Source organism: Scleropages formosus, chromosome 19 (assembly GCF_900964775.1).
Source record: "Scleropages formosus chromosome 19, fSclFor1.1, whole genome shotgun sequence".
NCBI lineage: Eukaryota > Metazoa > Chordata > Actinopteri > Osteoglossiformes > Osteoglossidae > Scleropages > Scleropages formosus.
Window position 1 is genome coordinate 25,759,170 of NC_041824.1, and position 17,045 is coordinate 25,776,214.

At 42.1% G+C, this 17,045-nt stretch overlaps 1 protein-coding gene across 1 annotated transcript; it reads left to right on the top strand.

The window, feature by feature from the left end:
• The first annotated feature begins 1,081 nt into the window (after positions 1-1,081).
• On the top strand, positions 1,082-15,268 carry LOC108932524 (uncharacterized). The gene is made up of 8 exons (XM_018748975.1): positions 1,082-1,172; positions 2,195-2,289; positions 8,578-8,655; positions 10,844-10,970; positions 11,577-11,674; positions 14,410-14,542; positions 14,743-14,829; positions 15,261-15,268. The coding sequence occupies exons 1-8, from the start codon at positions 1,082-1,084 to the stop codon at positions 15,266-15,268; spliced, it is 717 nt and encodes a 238-aa protein (XP_018604491.1).
• The last annotated feature ends 1,777 nt before the right edge of the window (positions 15,269-17,045 follow it).

The window sequence follows — 17,045 nt, forward strand, 5'->3', positions numbered from 1 at the left end:
CTGCTTATATTTATATCACAGCTACAACTATAGCTACCTTTCCTCCCAAAAAACAGATAATGTATCATTTCAATAAATGTATATCTAAAATACTTTGGCAGGAAGTTATGGAAGGACAGGTCATTTTCAATGACAAGGCAAATGTTTGCCACAGCTGTTGTCAAGGAAGAATTGAACAGTTTATCTGCAAGCTACGGTTCCTCCACTGAGTCACTTTCTTGTCGTGAAGAAGGTGGGACATTTATCTTTTCTGCCCTTTTTTTAAATAGTATTTTTAATTAAATTGATTAAGCAGATCTTTTTTGCTGAATTCATGGTACTTAATGGTTTATCGCTATGACTGACAGCTATGCCTGTTGATGAATTGGAATTAATGAGGTTTGTGAGTCTGAGAAAATACAAGTTTAAAAACTTTGTGAACTGTTTTATCTCCTCCAGCTAAGGATTGTGTATCATGGTTGCAAACAAAAGCAGGTGAACATACAGAGAAGGAGCTCCCTTTTAGTTCTCATAAGCATCACCAGCTCAGCACAGAGGTATGATTAGCTTTTCAAAAAGTTTTGACAAGTTCACAATGTATATTTTGTTATTTTAAGCACTATCTGCTTTTCTAAACCCAGTATATAGCTAAGAGTTTAACTGATGTCAATGTGATAAGCCAGTGACACAATAGATAGGGTGTGAGCCCCCAACGTGGGGAATTTGAGCCTCTGTCCCATCTGGCTTGATGATTTATTCCTCCACATCCTGGGTGTACTTTGACTTGTGCCCTATACACTTGCGATAAGCTCTGGACCGCTGCATCCATGCAAAGGTCAAATTGTTAAGGATGATGGATGGATAAAGCATAACCAAATAAAATTTGTTTTAGTTATCTATTTGATCTTCAAAGAACCTTAACTGTTTCCACTGGATAAAATAACTTTGAGACAAGGTTCTTATTTTATTTATGTATTTATGTATAACTACAAAAGTTTTCCTTCAAAAAAATGTATACATACAATTTTGAAATAAATTTCTGCCTGAAATATTCAAGCAGGAGGCCATTGAAGGAGAGGGCAGTTTCAATTAGAGGTTAGATATGATTGTCATGGACATTGATGAGGAAGAGTTGAACAGCTTATCTGCAAGCTACAGTTTCTCCTTAGGGCCACTATCCTGTTCTGACAAAGGTAAGGAATTTTCCCCACATTCCTCACTCTTAGATATGAAATATCAATCACTTTAATACATTTATAGTTGAAAATGTAGAGAAGGAGCTCATTTTTTGAACAGTTTATCTGCATGGACTTTTTTGTTCAGTTGACGTTACACAATGACTGGCAAAAAGTGACATACAGTACGGTGCAAAAGTTTTGGGCACTTCGGGGAAAAAGCTGTAAAATGCTTCAAAAAAATAATGCTTTTAATTAATAAACTTCCTATAAAGCCTAGTAACCATCCATCATCAAAAGCCACTTGGCGCAGTGGGCTCGGCCGGGTCCCGCTCTCTGGCAGGTCTGGGGTTCGAGTCCTGCTTGCAATGCCTTCCAATGGACTAGTGTCCTGTCTTGGGTGTGTCCTCTCCCCCTCCAGCCTTGTGCCCTGTGTTGCTGGATTAGGCTCCGGTTCGCCGCAACCCCGCTTGGGATAAGTGGTTTTGGACACTATGTGTACTTTCTTTCTTTAACGACATACAAAACCCTTATGGTAATACTGTAACTTTATGCAAAAGGAATGCTTGGAATCGCATCGAAAGGAGCCAGTTGAGTTGGCTCGGGCATCTGTTCCGGATGCCTCCTGGACGCCTCCCTGGGGAGGTGTTCCGGGCTTGTCCCACTGGGAGGAGGCCTCGGGGCAGACCCAGGACACGTTGGAGAGACTATGTCTCCCGGCTGGCCTGGGAACGCCTTGGGGTTCCCCCAGAGGAACTGGAGGAGGTGTGCGGGGAGAGGGAAGTCTGGAGGACTCTGCTCGGACTGCTGCCCCCGCGACCCGGCTCCGGATAAAAGCGGAGGAAGATGGATGGATGGATGGAATGCTTGGAAATCTAAACTATGCTCTTTCCCATTGACACTAATGCAGAAGACATTAAATAACTGTCTTAAATGTTTTTGTGAAACACCTAAGTGCCTAAGACTTTTGCACAGTACTGTATGTTGGAATTAGTAGTTTTACAAATTCAGAACATTGGTGCATTGTGTTAATCTCTCAGCTGAGAGCAACAATTCAGGGCTGCAGAGAACAGCAGACCAAGCTCTGGAGAAGGAACTCATCCCACATGAGCATCAACACCAGCCAGTTAAAGAGGTAGGTACTTGTTCTTCACAAAAGTGTTTACATCTTTTAAGAATGAATTTTGTTATTTTTAATAGTAGAATTTCTTTTCTATCTTTGTCATTTTATGAAGTAAAACCTCTGAGCATACCAATTCCAGTTTAAAGAGGAGGAATATCTCTTGGTCAATCAAAAGCACAGATCTGTAAATAGGGGCCCAAGATCCATAATTTACACCAATGTCAATTATCCAATAAAATGATCTCCATTATTGCAGTCACAGTTCCAGAAGAAATGCATATAAAGGCAAACACATTTTCTCACAATTAACAAAACACAACAAGGAACTGGCACCCACTCAGCAATAGCATGCTATCCATTTGCAGATCTCCACAATTATTATTCTCGTGAACAATAAAAAAAAAATCCAACATCACATTTCAGTCAGAACTTCAAAGCTCTTTTGTTAAATTTCAATAGTTTTTGGAAGTTTTACTATCTAAAAAAAACAGGCACATCATCTGTATCTAGACTCATTTGCTTGTATGCTGAGAATGCAGTCAAAGTGTGTCCGTTACTGCACTTGCGTTGCCAGGATCTTGTCCAGAGGCTGAAACAGTCTGCTGGGCACTTCTGCTAGGAAGGACCCTCATCCATGACAAGTCAAACTGAATCAATGGCACTTTAACAGGTGACTCTGTTTCCCTAAAACTGGATAGGATAGAAGTACATTTCTGTGGAATACCTGTTCTTTTCTTGGTCTCTACAGCTTTTTTTCTGCTGTCGTTTTACAAGTACCTACTCACCACAAAAAAAAAGGAAGACTGCTGGGTGGTCTTTTGGTCTCTTGGTTTCAGTGCCTTGAGATGTGCTCATCATTAAAAGAACTGGCAATGTCTCATGCCTACCATATATTAAATAAAAGGGCTATAGCTTGTGTAGCCATGCACAATATTGTGGTATATGCACAACAACCTGCGAAGGTACTCTGACTAGTGACCCTTCTCATCCTTTCTCAAAGTATTTAGCAAGATGATTAAGCCTTTCACTTGCCCCATAACCTGCTGGACAGTATGGTGTAGTATTTAGTCCCATACAGCTTGCACAATTCTTTGATGATAGCAGAACTGAAATTAGTACATTGGGCACAGTGTAGTTGACTGGAAATGCAAAATTGTTGGAAAATATGCCAGAGAGCCTTAGCAGTAGGAAGCACTGTTTGATCCTTGAGCACCACAGCCCATGTGAACTTGCATGATCAATGACAACCAACACGTGATCAACGGCAACGACACATTAGAAGTCCCACTAAGTAAACAGTGCATTTCCAGAATGTCTGCAGTTACCACATACATGGGCAACTTAATTTCTATTGAGGACATTAAGACCTTTTCAGGATGAGCTGAGGCTTTAATGAATAGCACCATCAATCTAATGATTACACCTGGGATGCACTTTAGACAGCTTTGGTTTAGAAAATGGCTCAGAAAATGGGACAAAGGACAAATCAACATCCAGATGTGTTACCTTATTGTGGCACCACTGCCATGCTTCATTCTTTTGTCTGGATGGTGGGATTAACTGATACCTGATCCCTTGGTTCTTGATAATGCCTCCACACTACCCCATCCTGTAAAACAAGATGGTATCCATTCAGCAAATCCAGCACTAGTGTTTCTTCCTGATTTTGTTCTGCAGGTTTTGGTATGTAACCTCTGTGCACAAAGAAAAGACCACAGTTTATGACAGGATTTTGCTTTTGTTCCTCTTCCTACTGGGCTATGGGAGGAGTATCTGATCAGTGGCTTATATCTGGATGCAGTGGATTACATCTTCCCTAACTATACCCTAAGTTCCCTTCTTCTGGAAGTGTCTGAAAAGTTTTTAGATGCAGAGGACAAAGGTGTGAACAGTCTCCTTTCTTAGAGACAATTAAAATACAGGGACTGAAGGACTGAAACTGGTACCCCGTCTCTTCAGTTCTTCCCAACTTGACAAGTATCTTAACAAATGTGTCCTATCCTCCTCCGTCTAAAATTAGAATTTCCCTTTTTGCTTCCCCTTCTAACCAATACAATAACATATCAAACTAGTTATCAGCAGGAATATTCAGAAAATGAAAATGTTTTTGAATGGGTTCCCACTGGGTCCTCCAGTGTGTTTCCAAAGACCTGTTTCTCAAGTGAACTGGTAACTCTGAATTGCACTTAATGTACCTGTATGTGTGATTGACTGAGTGTGAATGTGATTACCTTATGATGTATTGGTGTCCCATACAGGGTATACCTATCGATATTTATTGATACCTATTGATCTTTGATTGTATTTGATCTTCAGAACACTTTTATTGTAGTTATTGGATAAACCATGGGATAAGATTCCTGTTTTAAAGGGTTTTATGGACAGCGTATAACAACCAGCCAACTTCTTATCCTCCTAAAAATGAGGCAATTTATATGTACAGTCTTAAAGTAAATTTATATCTTAAATACTGCAGCAGGAGGTCATGCAAGAACAATGGAATTTCAAGGAGATGGTAGATATGGTTGTCATGAACATTGATGAGGAAGACTTCAACAGTTTGTTGTCAAGCTACAGTTCCTCAGTTGATCCACTTTCTTGTTGCGGTGGAAAATTTTTTCTTTTTTCTATTATAGAGTACCAAACACATTTTATTTATGTTAATTGTTAAGATCTTTTTCACTCAGTTAATGTTACATAAACTGAGTTACTGACAGTTATGATGGTGCTGGAACTACTGAAGTTATTCAGTTTAGAAACAATGCATTAGAAAAGTCAGTGCACTGTATTATATCTCATAGTTAAGGACAAGGTATCAGGGCTGCAAACCACATCAGATCAAACTCTAGAGAAGGAACACTCTCTCAGTACACATGGGCATCATCACAAGCTCAGTAGAGAGGTAAGTACTTGTTCTTCACAAAATGTTTACATAATATATAAGACTTATGTTCATTATTATTTTTCAAATTTATTTTTAGCAATCTCATACCATAAAAACTGAACACCAAACTAAAGGAACCTAAACACAATACCAGTCCACAAAAAAGGTTGCATTAATGTATTTTAAAGGGCAAATACAATCTGGGGGCCATGGTGCCGCAGTTGCTAGTGCTAAGTTCTTCACAGAACTTGGGCTTTCCGTTCAGTGTGGATTTAACTCCAGCTCAGTCTGTGCAGTCTATATGTCCATGTAAGGTTTCTCCAGGTGCTCTGATTCCCACCACAGTCCAAAGAGAGTGCTTCAGGTGAATTAGTGGTTCTAAATTGGCATGTACTGAGTGAAAGTGTGTTAGTGCCTTTTAACAAGCTGGCACCCTCTTCAGAGTGTATTGTGCTTTGTACCCTACACTTCTGGGAGAGGCTGTGGGTCTCCCTAACCTTGCAGTAGGACAAGTATCCTATATTTACATTGTTATGTAATTCTTTATGTAAATGACTGTATGATTTATGTCTGTGAAGATTCTCAATCATCCAGGTCATGGTATATCTAAAAAAAAAAAAAAAAAAAAAAAAAACAAAGACAACTGGACTTGCATGAGTTTTCTTGAAAATGTTTCACCACCCATCCAAGTGGCTTCTTCAGCTGTAAAAGACTGGTGGGGAGTTTTGGTTTTAAACTTGGAACATCTATGGGTGGAGCCCATTTGAGACTCACATGACTGGGGTCTGTTAACAACCCAATAATCACCTGCCAATTAGAGGATGTTATTGAAATTAACCTGGGTGGTGTCCTGTTTTTCTACAATTAGCAGTACTTAACAACCCATTAATGGCCAGAACCACCAGACCCAAGGTGTAAATGGGTGGGAAACTTTTTGGGGACAGATACTAAAACTGTTTATATATGGTTGATAAATTGTAAATGTTGACAAACTGTATTATAAATGGTCTCAGTCAACCTCCCCTGATCAGAGAGGGGTTTTCCAATTTTACATAGATGGCTTCCTTCACTCCTCTTTCAAACCATCTGTCTTCTCTGGCTAAAATGTGTATGTCGTTATCCTCAAAAGAATGTCCCTTGGCCTTCAGGTGTAGGTGGACTGCTGAATCCTGACCTGAAGAACTGGCTCTCCTGTGTTGAGCCATGCGTTTATGAAGGGGTTGTTTTGTTTCACCAATATGCCAATATACAGGTCTGTGCATTCCTCAGCGCACTGAACTGCATAAACTACATTGCACTGCTTTTGCCTAGGTGTGTTGTCTTTGGGGTGAACAAGTTTCTGCCTTAGAGTGTTGCTAGGCTTGAAGTGCACAGGGATATGGTGTTTGTTGAAAATCTTCCAGATTTTTTTTCTGATATTCCAGCCACATAAGGGATGACAATGTTCTTTTGTTTGTTGTTCTCCTCTTTGTCTGTTCTGGGTTTCCTTCTAGTACTTTTGATGAAGGCCCAGTTTGGATATCCACATGTTCTGAGTGTTTATCTGATGTGGTTTTTGTTCCTTCTCCTTGCCTTCTGTCCTTGTGGGTACAGTCTGCACTTGGTGGTGTAGGGTTCTGATAACACCCAGCTTGTGTTCCAAAGGGTGGTGGGAATCAAATAATAAATGCTGATCTGTGTGTGTGTGTGTGTGTGTGTGTGTGTGTTTCCTATACACTTCAGTGTTGAGGCTTCTGTCCTCCTCCACATACAGTGCACAGTCTAAAAAGGCCAAACAGTTCCCACTGATGTCCTCCCAAGTGAACTTGATATTGCTGTCCATTTCATTGATGTGCTGTGTGAAGGATTCCACCTCTTGCATTTTGATTTTAACCCAAGTGTCATCCATGTACCTGAACCAATGGGAGGGGGTGGTTCCTGTAAAAGAGGTCAGGGCTCTGCTCTCCACATCTTCCATATAGAGATTGGCTACTATAGGTGACACTGGTGACCCCATTGCATAGCCTTGTCTTTGCCTGTAGAAACCCCCATTAAACTGGAAGTAAGTGGTAGTCAGACAAAGATCCAGCAAGATGCAAATGTGGTCTGGGATGAGGTTGGTTCTGTCGGCCAGAGTGTTGTCCTGTGTTAGTCGTTCCCTTACCACTCTTGTTGCTTCTGGGGTGGGAATACATGTAAAGAGAGAGATGACATCATAGGATACAATGGTTTCTTCTAGGTCGGGTTGGATATTCCTGACCTTGTTAACAAAGTCCTGAGAGTTTTGAATGTGATATGGAATTTTACCAACTAGCGGAGGCCAGGGGGCTAGCAATATTATATGTGACTGAGTTGATGCTGCTGACGATGGGTCTGAGTGGAGCTCCGTCCTTGTGTATCTTGGGGAGTCCATAAATACAAGGGATGGCCTCCCCAGGATACAGCCGGTAGTACAGTTGTCAGTCAATAGCCTTTTCCCTTTCCAGTTCTTGCAGGTAGTTTTATTTTCTTCTTGTATGTATTGGTGGGTCCCACTTCAGTGTCTCATATGTGGCCGTGTCACTGAGGAGATTACCACACTAAAGTGACCAATCAACTGTATTTAGAACCACTGTACATCTTCCTTTATCAGGTCTGGTGGTTCTGGCCATTAATGGGTTGTTAAGTACTGCTAATTGTAGAAAAACAGGACACCACCCAGGTTAATTTCAATAACATCCTCTAATTGGCAGGTGATTATTGGGTTGTTAACAGACCCCCCCCCGTCATGTGAGTCTCAAATGGGCTCCACCCATAGATGTTCCAAGTTGACTTCCAGTCTGAAAAGCGGGGTAGTTTCAGCAAACCAGGATGATATTTGCTGGAAGGTTGATTCAGTGTGAGCAACAAGGGCAGCGTCATCAGCAAACAGAAGCTCCTGAATCAGCTGTTCCGTGGTTTTGGTGTGGGCCTGCAGTTGTCTCAGATTGAATAGGCTGCCATCAGTGCGGAAGCGCATGTAAATGCCATCATCATTGTTAAGTTCTTGGACAGCCTGCTGGAGTATCGTACTGAAGAATAGGATGAACAGAATGGCTACAAGGACTCAACTTTGTTTTATGCCATTTGCAATTGGGAAAGGCTGTGAGATGTTGTTTCCATGTCTGACCTGGCTGAGCTGGCCCTCATGGAGCTGAATGATCATGCCCAGGAACTTCAGTGGGCAACCTAGCGTTTCCAGGATTGACCAGAGCCCTTTCCTGCTCAGATCTGTCTCAGCACAAACACCATGTTGGTTGGATCTAAATCCACATTGGTTCTCTGGGAGGTGTTCCTCTGCAACAGCTGGTACCAGCCTTTTCAGTAGTATTCTTGCAAGGATTTTGCTAGCAACAGAGAGAAGAGTTATTCCATGATAGTTTGAATAGTCTTATTTATCCCCCTTTGTCCTTGTACAGGGTAATGATTACGGCATCTTGGAGGAGTTTTCCCTGTTCCCAGCAGTGGATGAAAAGTTTCTGAAGTTTTGTGTGCAGGTGATTTGATATGCCATATTTACTATTTATTTCCTGCAAATAATAATTTTACAAATAGCTGATCAGAGAGAGGTTAGGAGTGCTATGAATGATTACTGTAATTTTCTAAACTTCCATCATTATTCTTAGCTATTTTAATTACATACCATGTTGTCAGTGGCACTGTTACTACTGAAAGGGCCCAGGAGGCTCTGGAAACATGTGGCTTGTCTCAGCAGCAGAACTTGAATGTACAGATACTCTCATTAAAAACTCACCAAAAACCCAATATCATGCATCTCTAACGTCATAACCAACCATTGTTTATTTATGTGAACACCTCCTAAATCAGCATCAGCTCCATCCCCTGTTCCTTGTATACCACACTGCCCAACCCAGCAGATGCTACTGTTCCCACCACACACTGTGCAGAACTTGGGACCCTGCCTGTCCCATTGTAGCCAACGCACTCCACTTCCTTCCTGTACTTACCTTGATGCCAGCTTCAACAACCCTAGAATCACTTTAGTCCCTATATTGCCAGTTTTCCCTTGCCCATGTTACCCCAAATTACTCCTCTAGGTTGCTGAAGGGTAGCTTTAGATTTTCATTCTGACTTTATAATGCAGTACTTCTGAACATTCATGTTACACCAAGCCACCTGAAAAGCTTTCTCTTGAATGCCATAAGTGTCAATACTGGTATTTCATTGACCAAAGGGGCCGTGGTCATGCTATTTAACATAACATTTAATGTTAGCTAGAAGTCCTGACTTACCAACTCCTCCTACAAAATCCACTTGCATCCTCGGATAGGTGATGTAGTCACAGTCAAGTCTCCCATAAAATTCTCAGTTTCCACCTTAAGCCTGGGACCTCCACATTCATTTGTTGTTAGTGAATCCTCAGCCTGTGTGCTCTTTGGTGCTACTGTTATCAATGTTGACATCCCTGTTAAATTCCCCAATTTCACATCCATTATAGCCAAAGAACAGGATCCCAGTGAGACTTTTGAAAGCTTGTCCAATTTGTTTTTCACTTACACTGCTGTGCCCTGCGCTCCCCTGATACCCTTGGGAACTCCAAAAGGTACCTAGAAACTTCATTGTGAGCACCAGTCTGGTGTGACTCCTTTGCTCTAGTGCTATTCCTATGGAGATTTTCCTGTGACAAACTCTATAATTGGATGTGTAATGGTCCGTCCTTTTTACAGCACCAGCAGATCTGTAGCTGTTTGAACTTGGTAAATGGTCTCCTTGCTCTCTTTACCACTTGCTGCCCTCAAAGCTTGACAGTGATGCATGTGCTCAGCAGTTTCCCAGGATGGTCTTGGCGTGTTTAACATCACTCAAGACTCTTGGAAGCAGTGAGACTTGCAGGTTGCTGAAGCCCCTGTAATGCAGTCAGAGGAAAGGCTTGACAGCTAGATTGTCCTGCACATTGGTGGGGTATGGGGGGGGGGGAGGGTCTCATACTGAGGACAACATGAACTTTCCTGTCCAAGCCATCCTATTGTTGTTCTATTCCATCTGTTGTACTTTGCCTCTAGCTGCAGCTGGACTTCATAGATTTTCTGTGATGCTGAAATATCCTGGTGGGCAAATGTATTGCCAAAGCTGGAGATCCTCTGCTTGCATATACCACAATGGGGCATGAAAGCAGGAAGGACACCAGTAGGGATTTGTCCAGCTCTCAGCTTCCACTGATCATGGGTATCAGTTCTTTCGAGCTACCATGGTCAATGGAGTGTAATCCTCTTCATTGTACTCCTCCCTGTTCTCTAGATTCAATACAGTTTCCAGCAACATTGCTCTTAATTGTTCCAGGTTGCCATATTTTTCAGCCATCTGTTCCTGTAACTACTGCTATCCACACAGAACCCCCGTCTGCACTGGATGATCATTGCAGTGATTCCCAGCAATCTGATTCCAGGTCCTTCCACTTCTTAACACAAATATGACGACGCACCCCTGCCATGGTGTTGTTGCCAATATTATTAAGAGGTTCAGTACAGAAGAATCTTAAAACATACCTTTTTATGTGTAAAAACAAAATACTAGAATGCCTCATAGGTCAGCATTTCCCATTGCTGCTCAATGTTTTAATGTGTTTTTATGAATATTAACTACAGAAGTGTTTGTTTTTCTCCCAAAAAAGGCAATTCATAGATTGAATCTGAATGTAAATTTATATTCAAAATATTCCTCCAGGAAGTGATGGAAGAACAGGACAATTTCAAAACGACACATGATATATTTGTCATAGATGTTGATGAGGAAGAGTTCAAAAGTTTGGTGGCAAATGTCAGTTCTGGTGAGGATCTTTCTTCTCAAGAAGGTGGGATTTTTTTCTTTATATTTTTTTCACTGTTATGAAATATTTTTATGTAATACATTGATTTCTAAGGTTGTTTTTTCAGAAAACTAAGTGTTAGTGATGTGCAGTTTCTGGGCAGTGCAGTGGTTCAGTGAGTAGTGCTACTGCCTCAGTACTTGGATGGTGCAAGAGAATGTGGATTTGATCCGTACTCACCCTGTGTGCAGTTTGCATGTTCTCCCCATCTCCATGTGGGCTTCCTCCAGGTGGTCTGGTTTCCTCCCATAGTCCAAAGACTTTCAGTTCAGGAGAATTGATGACTGTAAATTGCTCTTAGTGTATGAATGGGTTAGTGAGTGTGTGCATGTGTGGCTACCCTACAATGGGTTGGCGTCCTGTCCAAGGTGTACCTTGCTCACCCCTTGTGCCCAATGCTTCTGGGATAAGCTCTGGTTCACCAAGACCCTACTCAGGACAAGCAGTTCTTGAAATTGAGTGGACTCACATTGGTTGGCAGTTGAAATGTATGTATGTGTGATGTAAGCTATAACATATATCTTTTTGTTGAGGTTTGTGAGTTCCAGGAATTATGAATTTAAAAAAAGGCCACTTTATCACCTCTTCCAGGTGAAAACAAAGGATCAGACCAAACAAAAGCACACCCAATTCTAGAGAAGGAACTTTCTTTCGGTCTGCATGACCATCAACATCAGCTTAGTACAGAGGTGGGTATTTGTTCTTAAAAGTCTACATCTTGTAAGAATAAGTTTTGTTTTTAGTAATGTTTGCTTCCTGTTTGTCTAAACCCAGCATGGAGCTAAATGTTTAATACATTAACAAGATTTATTTTAATTTTTAAAGTTTACTTTGAGCACGAATGTGCAATTAATGAAAAACTAAACCACACAATAAAAATTCCCACAGCAAGCCCAAAGATCTTTTTAAAGGGCCATGTAATTGTACGGTAGCATGGTGGTACAGTAGGTAAAATAAATTTTTAGTTCTGCTATTTAGTTTTACTTAAATATTTGATCTTCAAATAATTTGTTGCCCCTCATGAGATGGAAAATGACAAAGTCATCCATTCATCTCCATCTTCCTCCACTTATCCGGGACTGGGTCGCAGGGGCAGTAGTCTAAGCAGAGTCCCCAAGACTTCCCTCTCCCCACACACCTCCTCCAGCTCCTCTGGGGGAACCCCAAGGCGTTCCCAGGCCAGCTGGGAGACGTAGTCTCTCCAACGTGTCCTGGGTCTGCCCCGAGGCCTCCTCCCAGTGGGACATGCCCGGAACACCTCCCCAGGGAGGCGTCCAGGAGGCATCCGGAACAGATGCCCGAGCCACCTCAACTGGCTCCTCTCGATGCAGAGGAGCAGCGGCTCTACTCCGAGCTCCTCCCGGGTGACCGAGCTCCTCACCCTATCCCTAAGGGTGCGCCCAGCCACTCTGCGGAGGAAACTCATTTCTGCCGCTTGTATCCGCGATCTCATTCTTTCGGTCATGATCCAGAGTTCATGACCATAGGTGAGGGTAGGAACGTAGATCGACCGGTAAATTGAGAGCTTCGCCTTACGACTCAGCTCCCTGTTCACCACAACAGACCGGTACAATGACCGCATTATTGCGGACGCCGCACCGATCCGTCTGTCAACCTGCCGCTCCATTTTTCCCTCACTCGTGAACAAGACCCCGAAATAGTTAAACTCCTCCACTTGAGGGAGCAACTCCCCCCTAACCCGGAAGGGGCAATCCACCTTTTTCCGACTGAGAACCATGGTCTCGGATTTGGAGGTGCCGATTCTCATCCCCGCCGCTTCGCACTCGGCTGCAGACCTCTCCGGTGCACGCTGTAAGTCTTGATTCGATGAAGCCACCAGGACCACATCGTCCGCAAAAAGCAGAGACGAGATCCTGCGGCCACAAAACAGACACCCTCCGTTCCCTGGCTGCGCCTAGAAATTCTGTCCATAAAGATAATGAACAGAATCGGTGACAAAGGGCAGCCCTGGCGGAGTCCAACATGCACCGGGAACAGGTCTGACTTACTGCCGGCAATGCGAACCAAGCTCCTGCTCCGGTCATACAGGGAACGAACAGCCCGTAGCAGCGAGCCTCGAACCCCATAATCTCGAAGTACTTCCCACAGGATGCCATGAGGGACACGGTCGAATGCCTTCTCCAGGTCCACAAAACACATATGGACTGGTTGGGCAAACTCCCATGAACCCTCCAACACCCTAGTGAGGGTATAGAGCTGGTCCAGTATTCCACGGCCAGGGCGAAAACCGCATTGCTCCTTCTGGATCCGAGGTTCGACTATCGGTCGGATTCTCCTCTCCAGTACCCCGGCATAGACTTTCCCAGGGAGGCTAAGGCGTGTGATCCCCCTATAGTTGGAACACAATCTCCGGTCCTTCCGCAACTTCAGCCAGGGTAATGGACGAGTCCCCCTCCGAGTCTCCAGCCTCAGCTTCCTCTACGGAAGGCGTGTCTGAGGGATTGAGGAGATCCTCAAAGTACTCCTTCCACCGCCCGAAGACATCCTCAGTTGAGGTCAGCAGCGCACCACTTCCACTGTAAAGTGTTGGCGGAACACTGCTTCCCCCCTCCGAGTCGTCGGACGGTTTGCCAGAATCTCTTTGAGGCCGACTGAAAGTCTTCCTCCATGGCCTCACCGAACTCCTCCCAGGCCCGAGTTTTTGCCGCGGCGACTGCCAGGGCCGCGCTCCGTCTGGCCCGCCGGTACCCGTCAGCTGCTTCAGGAGTCCCATGAGCCAGCCAGGCCCAATAGAACTCCTCCTTCAGCTTGACGGCATCCCTTACCTCCGGTGTCCACCACCGTGTTCGGGGATTGCCGCCATGACAGGCACCGGAGACTTTATGGCCGCAGCTCCGAACCGCCGCCCTGACAACAGAGGTGTGGAACATGACAAAAATGACAAAGCCACAATTAAATATCTGGGTTCCCCAGGCTGACCAGGACATGGGCTGTTAAAAAATTTCACTATTTCAGAAGTAATCATTAAATCAACATTAAATCTCAACTGCCAATACAACTAAAACAAATAAAAACAAGCAATCCAGGGCGTCCAAAACGTTAAAGAGGCTAACGAGAGATAATCAACTGCCGACCGCAATGTTCAGAGCTGAACGATACCTAAAGAGAAATGCTCACTTCACAATGCACTCAAAAATAAAAACACATCAATCCGTGTATCAGTCAGTCATCACAGATCTTCTCAGATAGAAATCCCTTTAGGTAAAAAGGAAACAAACATCAACATTGAGAACAAAAAGTACTTGTAAGGCAGCCTTCTCAACCATGGTAATCTCAGAGTGACCTTTCAGGTTAAATGTATATTTATGTGTGTACAGCAACAACAGAAGTGTTTTTGTTTTTCCCTTCTGTAAATACATAGCTACAATTTTAATATATATTTATATCTGAAATACTCAAGCAGGAGACCGCAGAGAAACAAGGCAATTTCAACAGGATACGAGATGTGACTGTTGCAGACATTATTGCCAAAGATTCGACCGCATCACCTGCAAGCTCCATTTCCTCTGTTGAGCCAATTTCTTCCTGCAGTGAAGGTGGGACCTTCTTCTATTCTCTTCATTCTTAAATTATGAAGTAACCAGTTTAATTTCCTATATTTATTTTTTAATGAAATCTTTTTTGCTGAACTAGTGTTACATAGTATTTGACCCTAATACTAAAGATATTGGAATTATTTAGGCTTATGAGACTGGGGAATTATGAATTAAAAACTGCACTGTATTATCTCTTCCAGTTAAGGGTAATGCGTCAGGGATACAGACAACTGCAGGTCACGCCCTAGAGAAGCGACGTCCTCTGGGCCCACATGAGCATCAGTTCAGTAGAGAGGTGTGTACTTGTTCTTCCCAAAAGTCATTTAAACTTGTTTAATTCTCCACTATTTAGCTTCATTTTATTATTTAATCTTCAGAGTATTCTAAATGTACGAATTTGATAAAATGACTTCAGAATGAGATTTTTATTGTACGGTGCATTTTTTTTTTATGTAATAACTTCACAAGTGTTTATCCTTCCAAAAACACAGAATGTATTTGTATAATTTTAACAAATGTATATTTGAAATACTTCAGCAGGAGGTCATGGAACAACTGGACAATTTGAGTGGATTGGTAGATATATTTATCTCGGCCATTCTCAAGGAACAGTTGAACAGTTTATCTGTAAACTACACTTCCTCCATTGAGCCAGTTTCTTGTTACAGTGAAGGTGGGATATTTTTCTACTTTCTTTATTCTTATATCTTTTTTTTAGTTTCATGAACACCACTGGATTACAGTAATATACAAACAGTATACCAGTAAACTACAAATATATACATTCACAAATAAGAGCAGAAGGTCAAAGTTTGAAATATTTAGAATGTGATTATGTAGCACTATCTAATTAAAGTTCCAGAAGGGTGTCCAGACATGCCAGAATTCCACTTAATTATCATGCAAATCAAATATTAATTTTTCTCTTGGAAGAAAATTAAACACTTTGGTCATGAACGTATTTAAGGAGAGAACCTAGCATTACAATATATTTCTTTACTCTTATTTACTTGGCAATCAGCCTTATATTCCATAAATTCATTTAAAAAAAAGAATTTGGGTTGTGATTTAACAAGAAAATGGTAAGACACACTTTTTGTTAAAATACATACCGTTTATGAAATATACTCGTTGTTCAGGCCTGTCTATGTATCCTCACCTATTTAAAGTATCAGGGTTGATCAAATTTTTACAAAAGTAGCTCCTTTTTGTTTAGCATCAACATCAGCTCTGTAGGCAGTGGCCTCATTTCCCTTCACTTTTCCAGATTTGCCTCAAAGTCAGGTGTCAAGTGATACATTTCAAGGGATACCTGGTAAAGAAGAAAATCGTGAGACTGATACTTTCTTCTCTGAGATACTTGAGCAAGTGATGTACAGATCTTCTGTACCCTGTTCATCAGTGGAGAGGCTTTCTTATAGTAGTGAAGGTGGGACATTTTTTTTTTTCTTTTGTTCATTTTTATAATATGAAACAACAACCATTTTAATTGTATGTATTTATTCGATGATCTTTATTACTTTCTTTTTTACATTGACATGATTAAGATTTCTGATTTTACATAAATAGTTATAAACGTTTGTGCATTGTTTTATCTGTAACAGTCACTGATGAAGTATTAGAGCTGCGAACTACAGAAGACCAAGTTCCCCTCGAACTTCAGTGCCAGCCCAGTGGAGAGTTGAGAGTGGCTTCCCTTCCTTTCTCTTTCTCCGATTTGCCCTCAAATTTGGTATACTCTGACAGAATGCTCCATGAGAGGATCCGAGCTGATGATCCGAATCAGCTTCATGAAGATATTCAGAGTTACATGTCCTCTTTGGATGAGACTAACTTGCCCCAAGCTGAGGTGTCAGATGTGAAACAGATAGTGCAGTCATGCATTTTGGATCAGCCTACTGGAACATCTGCAGTGAGGGAGTCCCTAGTCATTGTCACTGACAAGATGAAGACATTACCGCCTAGTGTACCTTCTTTATCATGTGAGGGGACAACACCTACAACAGAGGAAAATCATAGCTTCCCTCAGCCACAGGGTAAATTCTGGGACTACAGGTTTCATTTCATAACCAAGTTGAGGATCAAGACCAAGGTATATACCTGTTTAAATAGTCATAACCCCACAGATACTGGGGTGTTGTTTTACTATGGAATGTTTACTGTTTAAAAATGACAAATTTTTTTTTTTTGCCTATGCAGCACTTTAAAAACAGAATAGAGTCACAGGAGTCACAAATACAGTCCAGTGACAACTTTGAAGTATTGCTCATTCCTTCAGGTAAGTTTTTCTTCTGCTGCCATTATTAAAGCAAAAAGATATAGGCATACTTACATTCACCCCTTGTTGTTCCATCACTGCCAGACTAACTTTATTCTGAGGGCTGGTTGCTGCTGCTGCTACCACTGTCTTGAACTTCCCTCATCTCACTTCTGCTACCAATATAAATGCTTCCATGGGTGCAGATGGGGGTAAATCAAGAGACAAAAGTGATTCCTATAATGC

Coding starts and splice junctions, on each gene's coding strand:
- LOC108932524 (XM_018748975.1), top strand. CDS start 1,082: ATGATTGTCATGGACATTGATGAGGAAGAGTTGAACAGCTTATCTGCA. Junction 10,971..11,576: donor GGATCTTTCTTCTCAAGAAG/GTGGGATTTTTT, acceptor CACCTCTTCCAG/GTGAAAACAAAGGATCAGAC. Junction 11,675..14,409: donor AACATCAGCTTAGTACAGAG/GTGGGTATTTGT, acceptor ATACTCAAGCAG/GAGACCGCAGAGAAACAAGG.